The sequence below is a fragment of the Ascidia mentula genome, chromosome 5, assembly GCF_947561715.1.
Source record: "Ascidia mentula chromosome 5, kaAscMent1.1, whole genome shotgun sequence".
Taxonomy (NCBI): Eukaryota; Metazoa; Chordata; class Ascidiacea; order Phlebobranchia; family Ascidiidae; genus Ascidia; species Ascidia mentula.
Window position 1 is genome coordinate 10,300,638 of NC_138570.1, and position 20,192 is coordinate 10,320,829.

At 38.5% G+C, this 20,192-nt stretch overlaps 4 protein-coding genes, 1 long non-coding RNA gene and 1 pseudogene across 8 annotated transcripts; 3 read left to right on the forward strand and 3 right to left on the reverse strand.

Annotated features, from left to right (window-relative positions):
• Nucleotides 1–462: 462 nt before the first annotated feature.
• Nucleotides 463–1,167, reverse strand: LOC145902889 (uncharacterized). Its single transcript, XM_082990978.1, has one exon. It carries the CDS (start codon nucleotides 1,165–1,167, stop codon nucleotides 463–465), a length of 705 nt encoding a protein of 234 aa, XP_082847104.1.
• A 2,005-nt stretch (nucleotides 1,168–3,172) lies between these two features.
• On the forward strand, nucleotides 3,173–8,350 carry LOC145903842 (fibroblast growth factor 12-like). 3 transcript variants are annotated; one of them, XM_082992007.1, is made up of 4 exons: nucleotides 3,173–3,642; nucleotides 6,982–7,196; nucleotides 7,373–7,571; nucleotides 7,778–8,349. In XM_082992007.1, the coding sequence occupies exons 1-4, from the start codon at nucleotides 3,543–3,545 to the stop codon at nucleotides 7,852–7,854; spliced, it is 591 nt and encodes a 196-aa protein (XP_082848133.1). In that variant the 5' UTR covers nucleotides 3,173–3,542; the 3' UTR covers nucleotides 7,855–8,349. The 3 variants fall into 3 exon arrangements, with proteins under 3 accessions (XP_082848133.1, XP_082848135.1, XP_082848134.1); XM_082992009.1 differs by lacking the exon at nucleotides 3,173–3,642 and adding an exon at nucleotides 5,871–6,144 and having other exon boundaries at nucleotides 7,778–8,350; XM_082992008.1 differs by lacking the exon at nucleotides 3,173–3,642 and adding an exon at nucleotides 6,409–6,576 and having other exon boundaries at nucleotides 7,778–8,348.
• A 1,523-nt stretch (nucleotides 8,351–9,873) lies between these two features.
• On the forward strand, nucleotides 9,874–11,810 carry LOC145903399 (renin receptor-like; annotated as a pseudogene). Its single transcript, XR_014402643.1, has 7 exons — nucleotides 9,874–10,005; nucleotides 10,105–10,263; nucleotides 10,320–10,411; nucleotides 10,478–10,606; nucleotides 10,789–10,983; nucleotides 11,041–11,190; nucleotides 11,306–11,810. The product of XR_014402643.1 is annotated as a renin receptor-like (transcript).
• Nucleotides 11,811–13,401: 1,591 nt separating this feature from the next.
• On the forward strand, nucleotides 13,402–15,582 carry LOC145902673 (renin receptor-like). Its single transcript, XM_082990740.1, has 7 exons — nucleotides 13,402–13,533; nucleotides 13,633–13,791; nucleotides 13,848–13,939; nucleotides 14,006–14,134; nucleotides 14,317–14,511; nucleotides 14,569–14,718; nucleotides 14,924–15,582. The coding sequence occupies exons 1-7, from the start codon at nucleotides 13,500–13,502 to the stop codon at nucleotides 15,233–15,235; spliced, it is 1,071 nt and encodes a 356-aa protein (XP_082846866.1). The 5' UTR covers nucleotides 13,402–13,499; the 3' UTR covers nucleotides 15,236–15,582.
• LOC145902890 (uncharacterized) lies at nucleotides 15,577–17,036 on the reverse strand. Its single transcript, XM_082990979.1, has 6 exons — nucleotides 16,950–17,036; nucleotides 16,680–16,886; nucleotides 16,504–16,612; nucleotides 16,061–16,299; nucleotides 15,846–16,004; nucleotides 15,577–15,770 (listed from the first exon to the last, which is right to left on the reverse strand). The coding sequence occupies exons 1-6, from the start codon at nucleotides 17,034–17,036 to the stop codon at nucleotides 15,594–15,596; spliced, it is 978 nt and encodes a 325-aa protein (XP_082847105.1). The 3' UTR covers nucleotides 15,577–15,593.
• An 828-nt stretch (nucleotides 17,037–17,864) lies between these two features.
• On the reverse strand, nucleotides 17,865–18,200 carry LOC145904008 (uncharacterized). Its single transcript, XR_014402707.1, has 3 exons — nucleotides 18,133–18,200; nucleotides 18,005–18,068; nucleotides 17,865–17,935 (listed from the first exon to the last, which is right to left on the reverse strand). It is a non-coding gene; the product is annotated as an uncharacterized LOC145904008 (long non-coding RNA).
• Nucleotides 18,201–20,192: the final 1,992 nt, after the last annotated feature.

Below are 20,192 nucleotides of genomic sequence, written 5' to 3' on the forward strand. Positions count from 1 at the left end.
TTGAAGCAAGTTCTTTCTTGTGGAAATGCCCTTCTCGTGCTTCGTCACAATATCTGATCATAAAGCAATGCCTGACCATCAATCCCGATCAGGTTTTTTTACCTGAAGTGTTGTGTGGTGTGGAGTTTGTTTATTGGTCTATATCACCACCAAGCGGACAATTTTTAAAATCGCATAAGCGTTTTCATAATAGATATTGCTATTTATCTTTTAAAGTTGGACTATTTCCATGAACTAAATAAGATCTGGTTTACTGCATACCAGTTTTCCAAAGTTTGACAGCAAATAAATGGTACATGGTTATCTGTAGTAAATATAGTTAAAAAACAACACAGTTTGGCGAGAAAGAATGCAAAACACAACAAACAACAGAGTAAGTAGGCTTGTAAATGCCACAATAGTAACAAGATAGGAATGCTGCCACTGTGAAGACGTGTAATATGTTTAACATTACCAGCCAAATTATTCTTTGACTGATCTCTTTTTCAAATAATCTCCACCAGCCAGTAACGCCCTGCCGCACCACGTCAAAGCGACACCTGTCCAGCGAGCCACGCAATATATCAGCATTCTCGCGCTACCAAGACGCATTTCGTATGTCACCGACATTCCGTTGCGCCCTCCTGTGGTGGTAGTAAAGCGAACACATCCGATTTGCGACTTTGGCCCGCGGTATACGTCCATCGCGAACTTTGCAATATGCTTATCTGTCACCTGCTCGCACGCAGGCTCTATATGTGGTCTTCGCGTGTCGTTGTTCCTGGGGTGTTCGGATCGTTGCCAGTCCAAGTTTAACTCTCCACAATTCCAAGTTTGTCTTTGTCCTTCTAGCAACACAAGGTCGACTTCGTTGGTGAGCTGACGCAAGTAGTCGTCGTCAATAATTGATGTTCCGTCGACCAGTTTCACAAGCCGATATACCGGTGCTAATGACTTCAACTGGACCTCGTTGACTATTTTCCCGTTTGATTCCGCGCGAGCCTGAACTGCTTTGTGTTTCAGCTCACGTACTGATCGCGCAGATATCCCGACCGGATTAGCTTCCAGTAAATCCGGACTGACCTTTTCAGCATCATCCCGACTAAACCACACACGGAATGACATTGGTTTTTGTTCCGTTTGTCGGATTGACGGTAAATTCCAGTAAAACCACTTATTAACTGACATAATATCGTGAAAGTGTTAAGAATCTACCAAAGTTCAAATTCGAATTATTTACCCTGTTGGTTTTGTGGCGGCACCTTGCGTGTGACATGCAAACATTAACCTGTTGGCGAAAGTATCATTGAATTAACTTATAACTCTCACCAATTAACATACACAAACTGATTTTTTGTTTTTATGTTTTGAGCACATCTGGGTCCTATCTATAGTTTCTTGACTTTTTTCTGCGATATACACAACTGTAACAAACTTAAATTTTAGAACAAAACGCACGACATGTACCCAAGCTTGTACTGCTAACTTCAACCCGAAAAAAGTTAACGATAACATGTCCTTTATATACTTGCATTCAATCACGATTTCGAAATGACGCTGATGCTCACGTGACGTCATTCTGCTAACAGAAATTTGTCCTCGTGTGGTACAAAGTCCGTCTCGGCTTTACAATCTCTTTGAAATATTGTCCATTGACGAAATAGGTTGGGCATCCAACAGCCAACATTACGTAATCCACCAACAGATGGGGTGGACCAGCATGTGAATCAAAGTCCAACTTGTTGAAATTGACTCGTATCGAATTTTTATAAACAGAATACGCACTTATAGTTGTTTATTGCAGTCCAAAGTGCATGTTTTGGCAATGTGAAGTTCCGGAACAAAAACCATATATTGACAAAAAATGGTGCGATTTCACGGAGGGTTAAACAAAACTGGACTTCGGAAACACCGAGCGATTGCGATATTTATACTCCAACTACTGTTTGGAATGCGCTGCTCATGCTTCTCTTGACGCATTTGCTTTGGTAAGAGTTATTGTCGCGAATGTCAGTCTTAAATGCTGGACTAATCGCAATGCGGCCGTAATCGATACGTGGAAAGCACAGAGCGACCCAGTAATTGCAGACTGCTCGTTCACTCGTTGGCAGCCGATCGCAACATGGCAGGTTGCATTATTCATTCGCCACTGGTCGCTTGTTGATTTTCAGCGCGGTTGCATCTAGGTATGGACGTACGGGCAATTATCAGATCTACCAGTCAACCCCAGATGCTCGCACAACGCACGGTTATAACTGTTTCCAGTCCTGCTGTTCAGTGTAGCGCGATAGGACTCAATTAACATTAAAGCTAGTTGTGACGTGAGTATCAGGTAGTTGTTGGTTACAAGGGCACTTATAATATTTTTGTACATCTGTCAGTTAGATGTTTATTTTAAATTTGGGCTAGGATTTAGAGAGGGATCGGTCTATACCCCAGTTAGATAACATCAACAGCAAGGAATAAGTTGTGTTGCTAGGAAAAATGTTTGTTGCTATCTTTCAAAAGAATTCCTGATAATAAGACAGACTTTTGGATGTTGCGTTCATTTACCAGGCATCAATAATTTATTGTCTTCTTCATCTTTGCTAGCCTGAATCGAAGTGTGTTTAGTTTCCGTTTTATACAAAGGTGGTCTTGCTGTACCGAGATAAGGGGGTGAACTTCTGTGAACTAAGGCAATTACCGTTTTATTTTGTGTACTTCATTTCCCCTGCAATAAACCGAACGCACGAAAAGGGCAAACTGGAAAGAATGTTAACAGTGAGTGAGATGGCAACGGGTAATTGTGTTTCGACGATGCCCTCGAGGCTAAATGTTTACAACTCGTCATGTCTGCCCAAGCGCGTTTGGCTACGAGGCGGTAAATAGTGGTATGCTGGCTTGTAATTAAGTCTCACTAGAATGTTTTATTGATGCTTTTGGCGTTGGGCAGTCGCGAGGAAAAGCTGCCAGGAGATGCGGTTACTCCGAAGATATCGATTCATGTAAACAAGTACGTTAGGATTAGCCACCTAGCCACAACGATGTGCTGCAAGCTTAACAATATGAGTTAGTCGAGCTGAGAATACGAAACACGAGCGCAAAGAATGCCCAAGTGTTGTATGGCTGCGTATGAAACTTGAATGACGGAAGGTGTTGCTGTTTCCAGACTGGTAGTTTTCCGTTAAAGTCTGTCTATTTTGCAGGGGATTTGATAGTCAGATTAAAAGATTTGATCTGTGCTTCTGGATAAGTTTGGTATAGTTTGCTAAACATCCAAGCTTCTTTGATCTTCCATTTCTTATAACCTACAGTGTTGGCCAGCGAAATCAAGGATATATTCGATTTATTAAAAACAACAATACGGAATACAACGCTTCGCAAAGCTCCGTCGCCTGTCTAAGCCCTTCGGTCATGTCAAGGTCATCGATTGAATAAAGGACTTCGCGATCCGTCAGTGGATCACGACTTTCGTTTGCCAGCTGTACGGAGAAGTTTTTGATTCCAGGACGAAGCAAGGTGGTGATCAACGTATCTGCGCCGGCCTGTCCTCCGGATGGTTCCGTGGACCGGTGCTTGATATGCATCAGTTTTTACTGCACGCTGTGTTCACTGTTTCCCCGCATATGCCTTTTAAGTGTCCTTGTGGCCGAGGACTGAAATTTCGTGCACCCGTTGTCGGTAAGTAGACTTGTTTATTTTATTGCATGTTTGTGAACTTTTTGCAGCCCCTTGTTTTTCACAATATGTTCGACAATTTAAGTATCGTTAGAGAGGAATTTCTTGTAAATTGGGTCATTATTAATGCGCATTTGCGACTAGTCTGCTTTGTAACTACACGTCAACATGATGTTTTTTCGTTGGTCATTTTTATGAAAATTTAGTAAATTTGAACTGGCGGGCTTTAGTTGAAAATTTGCATCATTTTCTAATGTGGATTAGTAAACATGTTCTTGTAGACCGATGAAAGGCAACTGCCTTAATCTTTTCTCTTGTTATAAGGCCTTCCGCGCCAAGTGGCAAAATGTAGATAGCGTGAAGATCAATACGTGTCGTGTAAAGTCGAGGGTCATAAGCGAAAATCCTTTGGGAAATTCTCATGCTGTTAAACCGATTTGACCATTCCCTTTACTACGTGTGTAAAGTTTATTAAAGTGCGTAGAAAATCTGTTACTGGTATTCGCCCAGGCAATGGCGTAGCACACAACGTAAAACCGTCGAGATTAAATGACCATGTGTGATTTTAGTGTTGTGATCGACGAAAGTGATATAACATAACACTGACTGTAATCACGAAATTTGCATATGAGGTAACGGCCATTAGCATACATTTATATAAATGTGTTGACTTACACCACGATAAATCTGACAAAAATACATAAAAAAAACAAGGCCTTACCGTTAGATAAGTGTCTGCGACTCGTTAACTTAAAAATCGCAAAATGTCCACACTTGTTTATATGTTCATAGCAATTTGTTTGGATAACTGAAGTTAAAAACCTAATTTGGTTTCCGAATGCGCGTTGACACAACGACAAGTAAATTTATTGGAATCTAACAGCAAGGATTTGCTAAATCTACTCGAAATGCGGATATATGGTTTCTTCTCTTTCAAGCATGATTTCTTAAAACGTGTAACCAAGGGCATAACGTAATTTGATCACACCTCGGAACATTAAAGTTCATTACTCGATGCATATGGTAGCACACGGAGGCTCCTATTGATTTCGAAAGTTGAATAATTTATGTGAAAGTGGTCTAATGGAGTTAAATTAGGCGATTACTCTTTAACGCCAACGCGTCGTCATATTTTGTGTAGCAATAACCGCTCGTGGGCGTAAGAGAGTAAAAAGCTTCACAAAAGAAGGGGAAAGGTTTTTCATAAATAAAGTTTTTTTGCGTGATTTTGTGATTACTGTTGCGGCATCACCGAAGTTTTGAAATGTATTGTCCATTCAATAGCTGTTTTTTTTCTATTTTTTTTTCATGCTTCTATAAACCCTCGCTGCAAACGGAAAGTTGGCTTGCAGAAGTTGGAATCGATAAAATCTAGCACTTGCTTATACCAATATACGTCCATAGGGATAAGCCTTTTCAAATTTAAATTAAAATGCCGAAATGACAATGACCTTTGTTTAAAAACTCGGTGGTACATCACATAAGTAAAAGTCTTACACAGCTTCGGGTTGCTCCTCAACTGTTTTAAATGAAGCAGTGCAGTTTTCACGGTAAAAAGTTTAAAAATAGTTATGGCCAACGAAAAATCTTCAGGTAAGCAAGGAATAAAAGTCTTTTTATTTGTTTTTTTTTTCACCCTAGCTGATACGCAGTGACTGCAACCAGTTTTTAATGTTATTGTCAAAAAGCAAATTACAGTTGATATTTTGCTTTACTTTTTTAAAAAAAAATGTCGATCCATTTTTAAAGACATTGTTTAGTGAAAATGGTTCCTGGGGTTCTTCAAAACATATTTTTTGCAGTGGTACTTCCATCGCTGCGGTAAATTATTCATGGACTGCACCCAATTACATTAGCCTTTATCAAACATTTATTCAGGAAGAAATGACAAAATAACAGGTGCCAACCGGACCAATTTCATGTCATTATAAAATAATTTACATGGCGTGATACTATACTGCTGATACACAACAACTGTCGAAAAACTAATAACTATTGGACAATTTGCCATGATGTTGTATCTTCGCCATTTGTTTGTTTGCTGTTTCGCTTTGTGGAATTTGCATGTCGCCACTAAGGGTTATAAGCTTAGTCGATCGAATTTCGTTGCCATCGATCGGATACGCTTGTTTTGAAAATTGCCTGGGCCTAACGCATGATGCCGGTGTGTGGTAAATTAGCAGTATATACTGCCGTCCTTTAAGGTTGTGTACTGAAAAATTCATGAAGTTCTGTGCGGGGAGGTTTGAGAAGACTCAGCCCATCAACCGAAAAAGCATTACCGTCCGTGATTTTCATCTCAGAGCTAGCCACTGCCAGTTAAAGTAGTTACAGCTGCCAAGTTAGATCAGTAGTTGCGTTCACCCGTACGGAGACCAGCTGCTATCGACAACAAGGATACAGTGTTGCTTTGGATTATCAGTTGTTTTGTCCACGACTAAGTATAAGAGTAATGTGTAAAAATGGAGAAATTTAAATCTGGTGGCCAAAACAAAGCACTCAAAGGTAGGAGGCAACTTGTTCAAAATAGACCATTTTGATTGGCGTGCAGCTGATAAATACTTGATGCTCTGCCTATCTCCGCGTTATGAATGTAGTGCACGCCTGTTGATAAATAATTTAACTTCAGCATGCTGAAATGTCATTGGCGACACCATCAATTTTTTTGGGAAAACCGCAAATATTGTCTCCAACAAGAACGCCTTTTGCGCCGTACCAGGCTTTGAAATATTAAACAGACGATCAGCTGCCGTAACGTAAGATGAAATAAACCCTCATTCATTTGAACTTTGTGTTAAGTTTGCCTTCGGCTTGGTGATGTGTTGTGCTGAGTATTTTACCGTGTTAGTTCTTGTGCCTTTGTTGTAATAACATACATGGATGAGGCAACCATTTTAATAGGAAGGCATGAGGAAAGTAGCTCAAGTAGCCACCGGGGTACGGTTTGTTTTAAGGAAGACGTTGTTTATATCAGCAAATTTTCCGGCATTTTATAAATCGAGGCAATTGAAAAGATTTCGGTTTTAGTGTAAAATCTTGGCGGAAATGTTGCCTATCACAAAACTGGCGAAAGAAGATCAAATTATTTGTTGAATCGATTGGCTAAAAACGCGGGTTACTCCGGTCTAAAATCCATTAAGTTCAAACTTTATTTCTCCCAGGTTGATGTTCTCGTCAAGTATTAATTATATTGATCATGTGTGTTTTCTGTGGCTGCCTTTTGGTACACAACATTTGCATCAAACTTTTCTAAACGATTTCAACATGAACTTGTTCTTGCTCAGCCTTAATATAAGGTACAAAATTATACGGTTGTTGAAAATTACCCATGTACATTCTCAGAACCCCAGCTAAAGGGTGTGAAGACACAGCTGTTCTCGCGACAAGGATTCTATTTGTCGGTGGACCGCGAAAATGGGAGCGTATACGGCATTCCCGAGGATGGAGACCCAACCGTGTTTTATCTCATACCTGTGGGGCTGAGAATCATTTCGATTCAGCATCGTGACACACTTCTCTACGTCGGCATGAACAGCGAAGGGCGTCTATACACCACGGTAAAACCAGTCGCATACTGACGATAATAAAGTGCTTATAGTTTATACACAAAAAAGACTGTTCGTGGTTGGCAGACTACATTCTGGTGTTCTCATATCGGAATAACTTGGTTGATTGATTTGGTCCTAGTTCATCATGTCGACGAGGACCATTAACGCTTGGCATTGTTTAACAGGACACGTACACCTCTGAGTGTAAATTCAAGGAATCGGTGTACGAAAACTACTACGTCGTGTACACCTCGTGCTTATATAAACAGCTGCAAAGTGACAGAGCTTGGAATATCGGTCTCGGCAAGGACGGAGTTCCAGTGAAAGGATCTCGTGCCAAGAAACACAAGACATGCTCACATTTTGTTCCTCGGCCCATAGAAGGTGTTTTAATTGTACCTGTTAATTTCACATGGCAATTTAATGTCCTGTCACAAACGTGCGACGCACAAGCTTATATTTTTTGTTTGAATTGTATAAAATTTATGTTTTGAATGGTAAAAAGAACATCCCAGACATATACGGGGATAGCATGCTTATGAAGAAAAGCTTGTAATTATACGCCAACATTTGTTCCCCCTTTTTCGCAGTCCATATGTTGAAGGAGCCAAGTCTGTGCGACATTGCAGTTGCAAATAGAAGCGACGCTAAGAAACGAAAGACCTGAGCCGTTTTCCCGTGGGACGTTTAACAACCAACCATTCCCTCCTATCGATCGATGGCTGCACAGTATCTCGCACTGCTATCCACTCTGTACGCTTACCTTACGCGTATAGTTTCGTCATAAGTTTCAGAAGCATGTTCGGGATCTGCATCCAGCACTTGTGTTTTGCATCGTCCTTTTTTACTGGTATCGGTGAATTTGTTTCGCTTTTTGTCGACGTTGCTACGAAAAAAGAGAAAATATAACGTTGTTGTGTCATAAGTTTATTCGCTTGTGCAAATGTAAGTCGTATTGAGAAAAATCACATTCGAAGAAAATTATAAAATGAGTTAAACTATGGCACTATGGGTCATCCTTTGGTAGCTAAAACCATACTAACAAGTAAACTGGAGTCGACTGACCTTTTGTTAACTGTAATATTCTTTTTAGCAATAGGCAATTCATCATAAAATTTCGATTAAATTTGATAATCAAATTATGATGAATTAAATTTGTAAAAATTTCTTTACCATCTCGAGTAGGGCTTATTGGGTTCAGTGATTGGTGTTAAAGTTTCTGCTGTGGCATTATTTCGCAATAAACTCGAAAGAACAAAACTGGGCATCGTAAGTGTAGTCAGTGGTGAACGCATCTTTTTTTCTTCGTATTGTTGCGTTCGATTCTTGCGTTTTAACAACTGCCAAGTAAATGTATGGGTTTTAGGTGGGAAATCTCTAGTTGTGAAGATTATAGCAGGTAACATGCAGTTGTATCATCGATGTTTTTCACAAAAGGTGCGAAGTCATTTTTCCGAATTACATTGCCTGTCAACAAGAATTATCGATAACATTTTCGTGTGCTGTAAACAAAATCCCATGCCTTTAAGAAAGAGAGTTGTGTTGTGAATGTAAGAAGTTGGCTGTAAATCAGTATTTCCCAACTTTTTGTGGTCATTTATGCTACTTGGCGATAACGAAAGTTTTATTGAAAGTAACTTCGATCAGATATTTTTTTGAATTGGATATAACAATCGATTTTGGGTATATAACTTTGCCCATTGCGCATGGAAAATTATGTTCGGGAAAACCAAGCCGGTTTTTGCTCACTGATTTTATATTTATCTTGACAAAAAACTCTGCTCACACCTCTGTAAAGTTTAGGAAATGTGAGTTTAAAAAAACATATTGGAGAACAATCTTGTGCATGGCATTTGCAGTATCTTCAGCCGGAATATCAATGAGTTTTTTTTTTTCCCCAGTCCTACAGGTTAATTGGATTAACTGAGAATGATGGTAAACGTAGGTACAGCATCATTTCACGTCCGAAAAGTAATGGGAAAGCTCATCTTTTGGTAAAGCGAGGTAACGGAGTTATATCTTCGTCATATTGAGTATAGTATCCGCTCCTAAAATTACTTTCTAACACCCAAACAAATGTCTGAACAAATGAAGTAAATCGCGGTACGTTGTCATCGGTCCAAAGTATTGGGAGGTAGAGGTGGTGTTGGTGACGCTGTGTATTCGTCATATTTTCGTCAAATTCTACCGATGTTTTCGACGACTCGGCGTTTTACAGTGTTGGTTTTAGCCACTGGTATCCTGACCTCTGGTACACCGCGCCTGTCACCAACTTCAGTAGCTTTTTTGCCATCAAAACTAAATGGTTTCCCACATATTTGTCGGAGTTTTTAGTCGTTCGGAATCTTGAGTACTGGAAATAATTTTGTCGCTTCACAACATAGAATTCTATGTTCACAGGGAAAAATGTGGCGCTATCTTGTGGTTATCACATGATTGATCATAATACTAAAACTAGTGAAGCATAACGCTCGTAATTGCCGAATGAGGGATAAGTGTTTTTTTAAATGCTTTCTTTTATACAAAAAAGATTTTACTATATGTTTCGACAAGACTATGCTAAAAGTGGTCCACTATCTGTAAATGAAATATAAGTGCAAAGTAAATCTTGGACAAAGCAAATTTAGGCAAGGTTTTAACGTTTTACTTGCATACAAGTAAAGTTACTTTGCTGTCATCCAGTAGAAGCATATTTCTTGTTTGGCTGTTAGTTGCTTTTTGTACTTGGACGGTCGTATGTATTAATTTGTCTTGTGCTATTGGACTTTTCTGGTTTGCAAAAACATGAAGAAGTTACTTGGAATTCTTCAGCTTGCTGGTTAGTATGCGTAAATCCAAAACATAGTTCTCCTGGTTAATAGAACAACTAAAATTAAGTATATTTTTAACGAATGTTCCTTTTTGTTTGTTTTTTCAGGTCTGGTGTCATGTTGCTTCGCTTCCGATATATACTTCACATCAATTCCGTCAAGTATGAAACTTTCAAAAAATCAGGACCCTATAAATGTGGCAGATGTGAGTCATGTTATAAACTATATGATGGGGCTCTCCACACAAAAGGCACGGACATGGAATGGTGAGAGATACAGTAATATAAGTAAACACCATCTTTAACCAATCCTTATTTTATAGGCATTGAACACCTGGACATTTTCAACCGTCCTAAAGCAAACTTGTTTATTAATGTACATGTTCCAGCTTTGTCTGATATTTCAATTAAACAGGTTTGTTCAAGTACATTTTCATAATGATTAAATTTAGAAACAAAAAAAGGTTAAATTTATTTTCAGTTTGAGGCTAAAATAAAAACACAAGAATCAGAAGGGATGGCACCTACCCTTGAAGAAACAAATGCTGCAATTTATTATTCAAGCACTGATAGAAAACCGCTGATTGTAGATTTTGAAAGGGATCAAACTGTAAGTGTTAGCAAACGGTGTATACTATGTTGAATGACATGCTACATAAGCAACATATTTGCATGTTTAAACACCAAAACATTGGCTAATGCATTAACATTGGTCCATGCAACATAAATATAATCAACATTCACAAAACAACTTTGATTCTGAGATGTTTACATCAGTGGTTTTACTTTCAGGTATTCAATACACTTGCCCACAATAGTTGATTGTTTAATGACTTAGCTGCAACTTTTACTGAAATAAAACAACGCCTGGAAAAACCAAACTCTGTGGCAGGGATGTTAAGCCCAACTTCATGTTTACGAACTTCCCAAGAGGATGATGTGTTGTTTTTGGGTGAATTGCAAATTATGCAGGATATTCTTTCCAGGGTATGATGTGTAGAATGTTGGAAATTTGTTTTGTTATATGTGCATCCATTTTTGCAGCTGACCTCTAATGCTGAGAATATCGTTGATGAAATACCTGATAGCTATTACTTTACTGTAAGTGGTGTGGACATGCTTGTTAAAAAGTATGGAACAACTTCATGCCAAGTAAAGGAGGCTTTGCAACTTCTTGAGCAATTCCTTGCTGAGGTTTGACACTGAAACACTCTACTTAACCTTTTTTTTGTAATGATGACTGTAGTGTTACAGTAGGTCAGTTTAACACATTGCATTTAATGATTTTATGTTTAATGATTTTGTGCAGTCCATATGTTGAAGGAGCCAAGTCTGTGCGACATTGCAGTTGCAAATAGAAGCGACGCTAAGAAACGAAAGACCTGAGCCGTTTTCCCGTGGGACGTTTAACAACCAACCATTCCCTCCTATCGATCGATGGCTGCACAGTATCTCGCACTGCTATCCACTCTGTACGCTTACCTTACGCGTATAGTTTCGTCATAAGTTTCAGAAGCATGTTCGGGATCTGCATCCAGCACTTGTGTTTTGCATCGTCCTTTTTTACTGGTATCGGTGAATTTGTTTCGCTTTTTGTCGACGTTGCTACGAAAAAAGAGAAAATATAACGTTGTTGTGTCATAAGTTTATTCGCTTGTGCAAATGTAAGTCGTATTGAGAAAAATCACATTCGAAGAAAATTATAAAATGAGTTAAACTATGGCACTATGGGTCATCCTTTGGTAGCTAAAACCATACTAACAAGTAAACTGGAGTCGACTGACCTTTTGTTAACTGTAATATTCTTTTTAGCAATAGGCAATTCATCATAAAATTTCGATTAAATTTGATAATCAAATTATGATGAATTAAATTTGTAAAAATTTCTTTACCATCTCGAGTAGGGCTTATTGGGTTCAGTGATTGGTGTTAAAGTTTCTGCTGTGGCATTATTTCGCAATAAACTCGAAAGAACAAAACTGGGCATCGTAAGTGTAGTCAGTGGTGAACGCATCTTTTTTTCTTCGTATTGTTGCGTTCGATTCTTGCGTTTTAACAACTGCCAAGTAAATGTATGGGTTTTAGGTGGGAAATCTCTAGTTGTGAAGATTATAGCAGGTAACATGCAGTTGTATCATCGATGTTTTTCACAAAAGGTGCGAAGTCATTTTTCCGAATTACATTGCCTGTCAACAAGAATTATCGATAACATTTTCGTGTGCTGTAAACAAAATCCCATGCCTTTAAGAAAGAGAGTTGTGTTGTGAATGTAAGAAGTTGGCTGTAAATCAGTATTTCCCAACTTTTTGTGGTCATTTATGCTACTTGGCGATAACGAAAGTTTTATTGAAAGTAACTTCGATCAGATATTTTTTTGAATTGGATATAACAATCGATTTTGGGTATATAACTTTGCCCATTGCGCATGGAAAATTATGTTCGGGAAAACCAAGCCGGTTTTTGCTCACTGATTTTATATTTATCTTGACAAAAAACTCTGCTCACACCTCTGTAAAGTTTAGGAAATGTGAGTTTAAAAAAACATATTGGAGAACAATCTTGTGCATGGCATTTGCAGTATCTTCAGCCGGAATATCAATGAGTTTTTTTTTTTCCCCAGTCCTACAGGTTAATTGGATTAACTGAGAATGATGGTAAACGTAGGTACAGCATCATTTCACGTCCGAAAAGTAATGGGAAAGCTCATCTTTTGGTAAAGCGAGGTAACGGAGTTATATCTTCGTCATATTGAGTATAGTATCCGCTCCTAAAATTACTTTCTAACACCCAAACAAATGTCTGAACAAATGAAGTAAATCGCGGTACGTTGTCATCGGTCCAAAGTATTGGGAGGTAGAGGTGGTGTTGGTGACGCTGTGTATTCGTCATATTTTCGTCAAATTCTACCGATGTTTTCGACGACTCGGCGTTTTACAGTGTTGGTTTTAGCCACTGGTATCCTGACCTCTGGTACACCGCGCCTGTCACCAACTTCAGTAGCTTTTTTGCCATCAAAACTAAATGGTTTCCCACATATTTGTCGGAGTTTTTAGTCGTTCGGAATCTTGAGTACTGGAAATAATTTTGTCGCTTCACAACATAGAATTCTATGTTCACAGGGAAAAATGTGGCGCTATCTTGTGGTTATCACATGATTGATCATAATACTAAAACTAGTGAAGCATAACGCTCGTAATTGCCGAATGAGGGATAAGTGTTTTTTTAAATGCTTTCTTTTATACAAAAAAGATTTTACTATATGTTTCGACAAGACTATGCTAAAAGTGGTCCACTATCTGTAAATGAAATATAAGTGCAAAGTAAATCTTGGACAAAGCAAATTTAGGCAAGGTTTTAACGTTTTACTTGCATACAAGTAAAGTTACTTTGCTGTCATCCAGTAGAAGCATATTTCTTGTTTGGCTGTTAGTTGCTTTTTGTACTTGGACGGTCGTATGTATTAATTTGTCTTGTGCTATTGGACTTTTCTGGTTTGCAAAAACATGAAGAAGTTACTTGGAATTCTTCAGCTTGCTGGTTAGTATGCGTAAATCCAAAACATAGTTCTCCTGGTTAATAGAACAACTAAAATTAAGTATATTTTTAACGAATGTTCCTTTTTGTTTGTTTTTTCAGGTCTGGTGTCATGTTGCTTCGCTTCCGATATATACTTCACATCAATTCCGTCAAGTATGAAACTTTCAAAAAATCAGGACCCTATAAATGTGGCAGATGTGAGTCATGTTATAAACTATATGATGGGGCTCTCCACACAAAAGGCACGGACATGGAATGGTGAGAGATACAGTAATATAAGTAAACACCATCTTTAACCAATCCTTATTTTATAGGCATTGAACACCTGGACATTTTCAACCGTCCTAAAGCAAACTTGTTTATTAATGTACATGTTCCAGCTTTGTCTGATATTTCAATTAAACAGGTTTGTTCAAGTACATTTTCATAATGATTAAATTTAGAAACAAAAAAAGGTTAAATTTATTTTCAGTTTGAGGCTAAAATAAAAACACAAGAATCAGAAGGGATGGCACCTACCCTTGAAGAAACAAATGCTGCAATTTATTATTCAAGCACTGATAGAAAACCGCTGATTGTAGATTTTGAAAGGGATCAAACTGTAAGTGTTAGCAAACGGTGTATACTATGTTGAATGACATGCTACATAAGCAACATATTTGCATGTTTAAACACCAAAACATTGGCTAATGCATTAACATTGGTCCATGCAACATAAATATAATCAACATTCACAAAACAACTTTGATTCTGAGATGTTTACATCAGTGGTTTTACTTTCAGGTATTCAATACACTTGCCCACAATAGTGGATTGTTTAATGACTTAGCTGCAACTTTTACTGAAATAAAACAACGCCTGGAAAAACCAAACTCTGTGGCAGGGATGTTAAGCCCAACTTCATGTTTACGAACTTCCCAAGAGGATGATGTGTTGTTTTTGGGTGAATTGCAAATTATGCAGGATATTCTTTCCAGGGTATGATGTGTAGAATGTTGGAAATTTGTTTTGTTATATGTGCATCCATTTTTGCAGCTGACCTCTAATGCTGAGAATATCGTTGATGAAATACCTGATAGCTATTACTTTACTGTAAGTGGTGTGGACATGCTTGTTAAAAAGTATGGAACAACTTCATGCCAAGTAAAGGAGGCTTTGCAACTTCTTGAGCAATTCCTTGCTGAGGTTTGACACTGAAACACTCTACTTAACCTTTTTTTTGTAATGATGACTGTAGTGTTACAGTAGGTCAGTTTAACACATTGCATTTAATGATTTTATGTTGGTAAATATGTCACAGAATTATTTGCCATGACAACACCAGTCTTGTCTGCCATAATGCAGGATTTGTGTTTTTAACTTGTGATCTAATATATTTTTTCTGTTACAGTACACAAGAAGCTTCAATGACTTGTACAAGGGTCAGCTGCTTGCAGAAGTTAATGTAATTGCTGAGGTCAAGCGAGAATTTTTTCAAATCAGACGTTCGAGGAGCCTGATGGCAACAAATGAAACCACAGTTTTGGGTGGTTATGTGGAACCAACTATGCCAGATTTTGCAATCTACATCAACATCGCAGTGTGGACCTTGGTGGTAATTGCTCTTGCTACTCTTGCTTCTTCATACTTTATTTGGTTTATGGACCCTGGTAGAGACAGCATTATCTACCGCATGACAACACAAAGAATGAAATTAGATTAACATTTCTGCTTGTTGTTATGTTTTATCTTTTTATGACTTCTATACAATATATATGAGTTAAATTGAAAGTTACAGGTTTAGTTTGGAGTATGTGAAGTAAATTGATTTACTCCTTGGGTGTGATTTGACACTGCATTGTTGTAAACTGTTGAGATTTTTGCACACTATTTGTGTTCAATAGGTGAAACATATTTAATACTGTGTGAGTACTTTGTGTGGTTGCATTACGCTTCTCTCGAAAAACATGGAACCAATTTATTGTATCATAGAAAACAGTCTATCCTCATTTGAACCCCAAACTTGTTGTTTCTGTGCAATATGTATGTTAAATAAAATTTCCGATCTGATCCGGATCGTTTTACGACAGTTGACCTAACAGAGAGAGCGCGTTTCGGGCCGCTGACTCCTTTGCCTCCCTTGCAGTTGAAAATCCACAGTCGTCACTAACAACCGTAAACTCCTGGTTGGTTGAATGCAAGCAGGGACTAGCAACGACGCACTCGTATTGTTGCGGATATTCAACAACCGGTTTGATCTGGCAGTAAAAATAAGTGGTACATTTCAAGCAATTCACCGAGAATAGAAGATAAATTACATCCACCGTTTCCACCTGAAAAGAGTGATACACAGGACAGAAGTCCCATTGAAGGCAATGATCTTTCAACGTAGACTTGTAACTTCGGTCTGTGCATAGCGAAACGTCGAAACCGAGTTTTTCCAGAACAGCGCGAGCGGCTGATTCTTCTGACTTCATCCGACTGCGACAGGGCTGGGAATGTATTGTTAGGCTTTTGAAGAAAGTAATTTAAACACAAACAGTCTTACTAAACCAGACGTTGCTTCTATCAAGTCATGCTGACTGGCTGTATGTGCTTCACATTCGTTTTCCATTTCTGATTCAATAAATTCATCGGAGTTTAGAGTGCTTTGTAATAAATATTTCCGCAAAAACGAAGTGACGGTGCTGTCTTGATACTTTATGTTCGTCTTCACGTCGAACCAATTTTCATTTCGATAAACGGGGAGTGTAGCGCCATTCTGCAAGCAGTATTCGTTCAATGCCCCTACAAAGCAATGCAACTGTGACAAAACGACACTTTTATATTACAAACGATTACATCTAGCTTGTTGATCCAGGTGTTGGTTTTGGATAATTTCCAATTCACTCAAAAATTAAATTGACTTCTGTCATTATTTATGCATATATTTTAGCCTACTTCTATTAGCAATATGACAAAATATGGCCGGTCAGGAACTGAATGCCTTACCTTTCAGGTCTGTTATAGCTTCAACATTTATACAAGCGTCCTCCAGAGCCGTTCTAGCTGCAATTAATTCCGCGTCCTCTTTACTGCAGCCTTGCACATTGCAAGTCACCTGTGCAAATTTAAAAATTACCAAGAAGTTGCTGCATAAAGTTGAAATAAAGTAGAATTTTGGTCACCTGAAGGAATAATTCATGTTGTGAAAGGTGTTCTATGTAATACATCGTGTTGTGGTTTAAAACTTGTAGCAGGGTGAAGTATGGTTTCGTCGATACTTTGTACGATTTGTACGAGGGCAACTTTTTCGGAACAGCTTTACAAAAAATATCAAGCATAAGCTTTGCATCCTTTTTTTCTGTTCTTTTTAATCCAAGCCACTCTAGCGCCTAAACCGGATTAGTACCAGTTTAAATACTTGTATTGGGGATTGGGAATACTTTAAACACTACCATGGAGGCAGATTCCTGTTCAGCTTCCTTGATTGTTTCTTTCGGATGGCGTCCAATTATCGCAAAATTGGAAACAAAGTCGACCATGGCGTGAAATTTTCCTTGTTTGTCTTTTTTGTCAAAATATTCACCTCCACTGTTTTCTTTCTAAAAAAACAACTGTGTAGGTTTGTGAAAATCTTGTACCACTGACCCTTCTCCCCTTGACTAAACAACAGCAACTATTGTAAAAGTCAGTTGGAGCTGAAATATTGATCGTAAATCTCACCTGGGATAAAAGGAAATTGTGTAACATATCTTTGTACTGCGTCCCACCTCCTCCACCGCCAGACGGCGCCTTTCTTCGTTTTTCATCCTGTAAAAATTGGCAACATCGGGATTTCGCACATACCAAAAAGAGGACCTGATCGGGATTCGTGTCCTGGATATGTGAGTTCAAACCCCGGTGTGGTAAAAAAAAGCAATTTCAGTGTACTGCCTGAAGCACCCCATTTAGTTTTTGTGCCTATAGTTTCTTTTACTTGTAATTTCGTGATTTTAATGATAAATTAACGATAAAATGCGGGGCTTTTGGATTCGAGAGCAGGGTAACCTGAGTTCTAATCCTGGTAACATAAGAAAATAACCAAACGCTACGACATGATCAGCTGCATGAAAACACTTTAAACTATGCCGTGCTTACTATATTATGTATAAACGTTCCTATACCACGTTAAACTTAGGTGAACACTCATTAGTTTTTCTACGCTTGCTGCTGCTGCATGATGCAACGTCATCCATCTCATCATCACGCTTGCGTTTCCCACAAGGCAGAAAGGCGCCATTACAACTTCTATCTGAATGGTATCTTCGAATTGATTTGTTTGTGTTCATGAAAGGATTGTTGGCGAGATAGATTGCTCGCCACACATTATTGCCGCCAATGATTTCCGTAACGTTGGTTTCAGATTTGCTTCGAAATATGATTTGGGGTGGAGTGTTACTCACTATATTGAAAATAAAAATGTGTCTGAAAGGAAGAATTTAAACAATCGTATAGATTACTCTTTACTTACACGCTTTAATTTGTGTCGTCTTCAAATAATATGCTTCAGAGCTGTGGTTTCCAAATCTGCTTGCCTAAAAAAATAAAATAATAAATAAAATAAATAAATAGAGTATCAACAAATTTCCTCGGTGTTACATTGCTAGTTCGCTGATGTAGTTTATGTTGAACTGATCTGGACTTTGTTAGCGTGCGTTGGTGGCTGTCGACCAAATTGCGATTGGCAGTTGTGCAACAGATGGAAGGAGATAAAATCTTGGACGCCACATCTTTGAGAGACTGAACACAGGAAATATGCTCGTTAGTGCCGTGCATACTTAAAAATGTCATGTCAAAAATGCATGCTCTTCTTACCAACAGCGAAGTCTTTTTAGCCGACGGAGTAAGACCAGGGTCAGAGTCGAGAATTCGGTCATCAATTATTCCCAATGTCGACCGCGCGGTGGCGGTTACGGTCAGGTCAGCCATTTTAATCTTAACAAAAAACAGGAAAACTTCAAATAGGGCTGCCTATATATCGAGTGCCAAACCGTGCCTAGGACAACGTTTAGTTCAATTTGAGGAATCACATATGCTTGGTGTCATAATATATTTGGGACACATTGTTACTCAACTATATTGTATTTAATGAATTAATGTTCAGAATATCGATTTATCAGATGGTTTGATACTATTTGCTACAACGCATATCTGTAATTAGACATTGTGTGTAATTAAATTGATAATGTGTAGAATTTAAATAAATAACCCATTGTAAAAATAAGATTCGAGTTCGATTTTTTCCAGGCATGTTCGGGAAATATTGCATCCGATGAATTGAAGTAATATTCTGTTGACGCCGGGACTTCCCAAAACGACATTAGCGATGTTGACGTTGACACAAAAAATGCGGCGGTGTATGTCAAGCCCTGTAGTCCGGTCCTTACTGTGATTTAATTTTGGGAAACTAAACCGTCCATTACAATTTTATAAATTTTGGACGCTCAACACCAACCGGTTTCAAAATAAAAACCTATTTTAGATACTCGTGCGATGCTCAAAACGGGATACATAAAACACCCAATAAATATTTAACGCTGCTCAGCATCCGACTGTGTCGAGAACTGGCGTTGGCATGGAGACAGGCGCCAGCCCATCATACTAAAATCTAACCTCCATGACGTTTCTGAGCAAAGCTGAGGTATCCAGTGACTGATCGACGTGGAACCTAAGGCTGGTGTCTTGAAACATAGCGAGAATGTGATCGAATTGCTCGTCGCGTTCTTCGTCTGTGAAGCCGAATCGTGGACTGTGCATCGTGTTGTTTCTGGCCTGTGGCAAAACATGTTCACATAAAGCATCATTATTCAGAATTGCAACGTTAGTCATATAAAATATCTTTTCAGTTAATTAAAAAAAATTTTGTTTTGTTTACTTTCATTCGAAATGAACAATTCGATTTTAACGACCAAATTGTGGCAAACGCCTCAGTTACCTTAAGCACTCTGCATACGTTTTCAAAGTTGTCAACATACTTTTCTACCACCCGGCAACGCTTTAGAAAATTAAACAGAGCTGTTGCATCAAACGTTGATGCATCAAAAGACCCTCCAGTGGGGTAACCATTAGACATGTACACCTGAAGTTTACATGTATATCACACTAAATATTTTTGTAAACCTGATTCGTAAACATGCTGCGCACCTTAGCGATTTCCCATAACCCGTCTTGTGTGGGCCACAAAGTCAAATCACAAATACGATGTAATTGAGCCTTAGATGGTGGGTTTCTGTGGAGTCGAAACACATCTTTAATCCACCTTTCAAGGAGTCTGTGAAGTTTGAAAGTATTAGTAATTGGATTTATGCGCATACACATTATCAAACAACTTTGACTCGAAGTGACGCAAAGAAGTGGACGAGCCATGTTTCTCAATCAAGCTGCTGTGAATATCCTTGGCGATCAGTTCCACTATCGGAGAAACATATTCGCATGCAGTTCTACGCAACAAGGTTTTTAAACGTTTCTCATGACAACTTGTTGTCACACGAGGGCAATTAGGTACAATGTTACAATCTATTCCTCATATTTACCGTCGTGCGACCGCAATTTACGTCATGTTGGGACGAAATTAATTTTATTGAACTTATTGATTAGTTTCATATGTGTTACTTCCCATCAAAATTTGATGCATCGAGTATATTTATATGCACTGACAT

Excerpts from the sequence above, each read along its gene's own strand:
- LOC145902673 (XM_082990740.1), top strand. The coding sequence starts at position 13,500 with ATGAAGAAGTTACTTGGAATTCTTCAGCTTGCTG. Across the intron at positions 13,534-13,632 it reads TGGAATTCTTCAGCTTGCTG|GTCTGGTGTCATGTTGCTTC; the intron begins GTTAGTATGCGT and ends TTGTTTTTTCAG. Across the intron at positions 14,512-14,568 it reads TGCAGGATATTCTTTCCAGG|CTGACCTCTAATGCTGAGAA; the intron begins GTATGATGTGTA and ends CCATTTTTGCAG.
- LOC145902889 (XM_082990978.1), bottom strand. The coding sequence starts at position 1,167 with ATGTCAGTTAATAAGTGGTTTTACTGGAATTTACCGTCAATCCGACAA.
- LOC145903842 (XM_082992007.1), top strand. The coding sequence starts at position 3,543 with ATGCATCAGTTTTTACTGCACGCTGTGTTCACTGTTTCCCCGCATATG. Across the intron at positions 7,197-7,372 it reads AAGGGCGTCTATACACCACG|GACACGTACACCTCTGAGTG; the intron begins GTAAAACCAGTC and ends ATTGTTTAACAG. Across the intron at positions 7,572-7,777 it reads TGTTCCTCGGCCCATAGAAG|TCCATATGTTGAAGGAGCCA; the intron begins GTGTTTTAATTG and ends CCTTTTTCGCAG.
- LOC145902890 (XM_082990979.1), bottom strand. The coding sequence starts at position 17,036 with ATGGTCGACTTTGTTTCCAATTTTGCGATAATTGGACGCCATCCGAAA. Across the intron at positions 16,887-16,949 it reads AACAGGAATCTGCCTCCATG|GCGCTAGAGTGGCTTGGATT; the intron begins GTAGTGTTTAAA and ends AATCCGGTTTAG. Across the intron at positions 16,005-16,060 it reads TAGAAGCAACGTCTGGTTTA|CCCTGTCGCAGTCGGATGAA; the intron begins GTAAGACTGTTT and ends ATACATTCCCAG.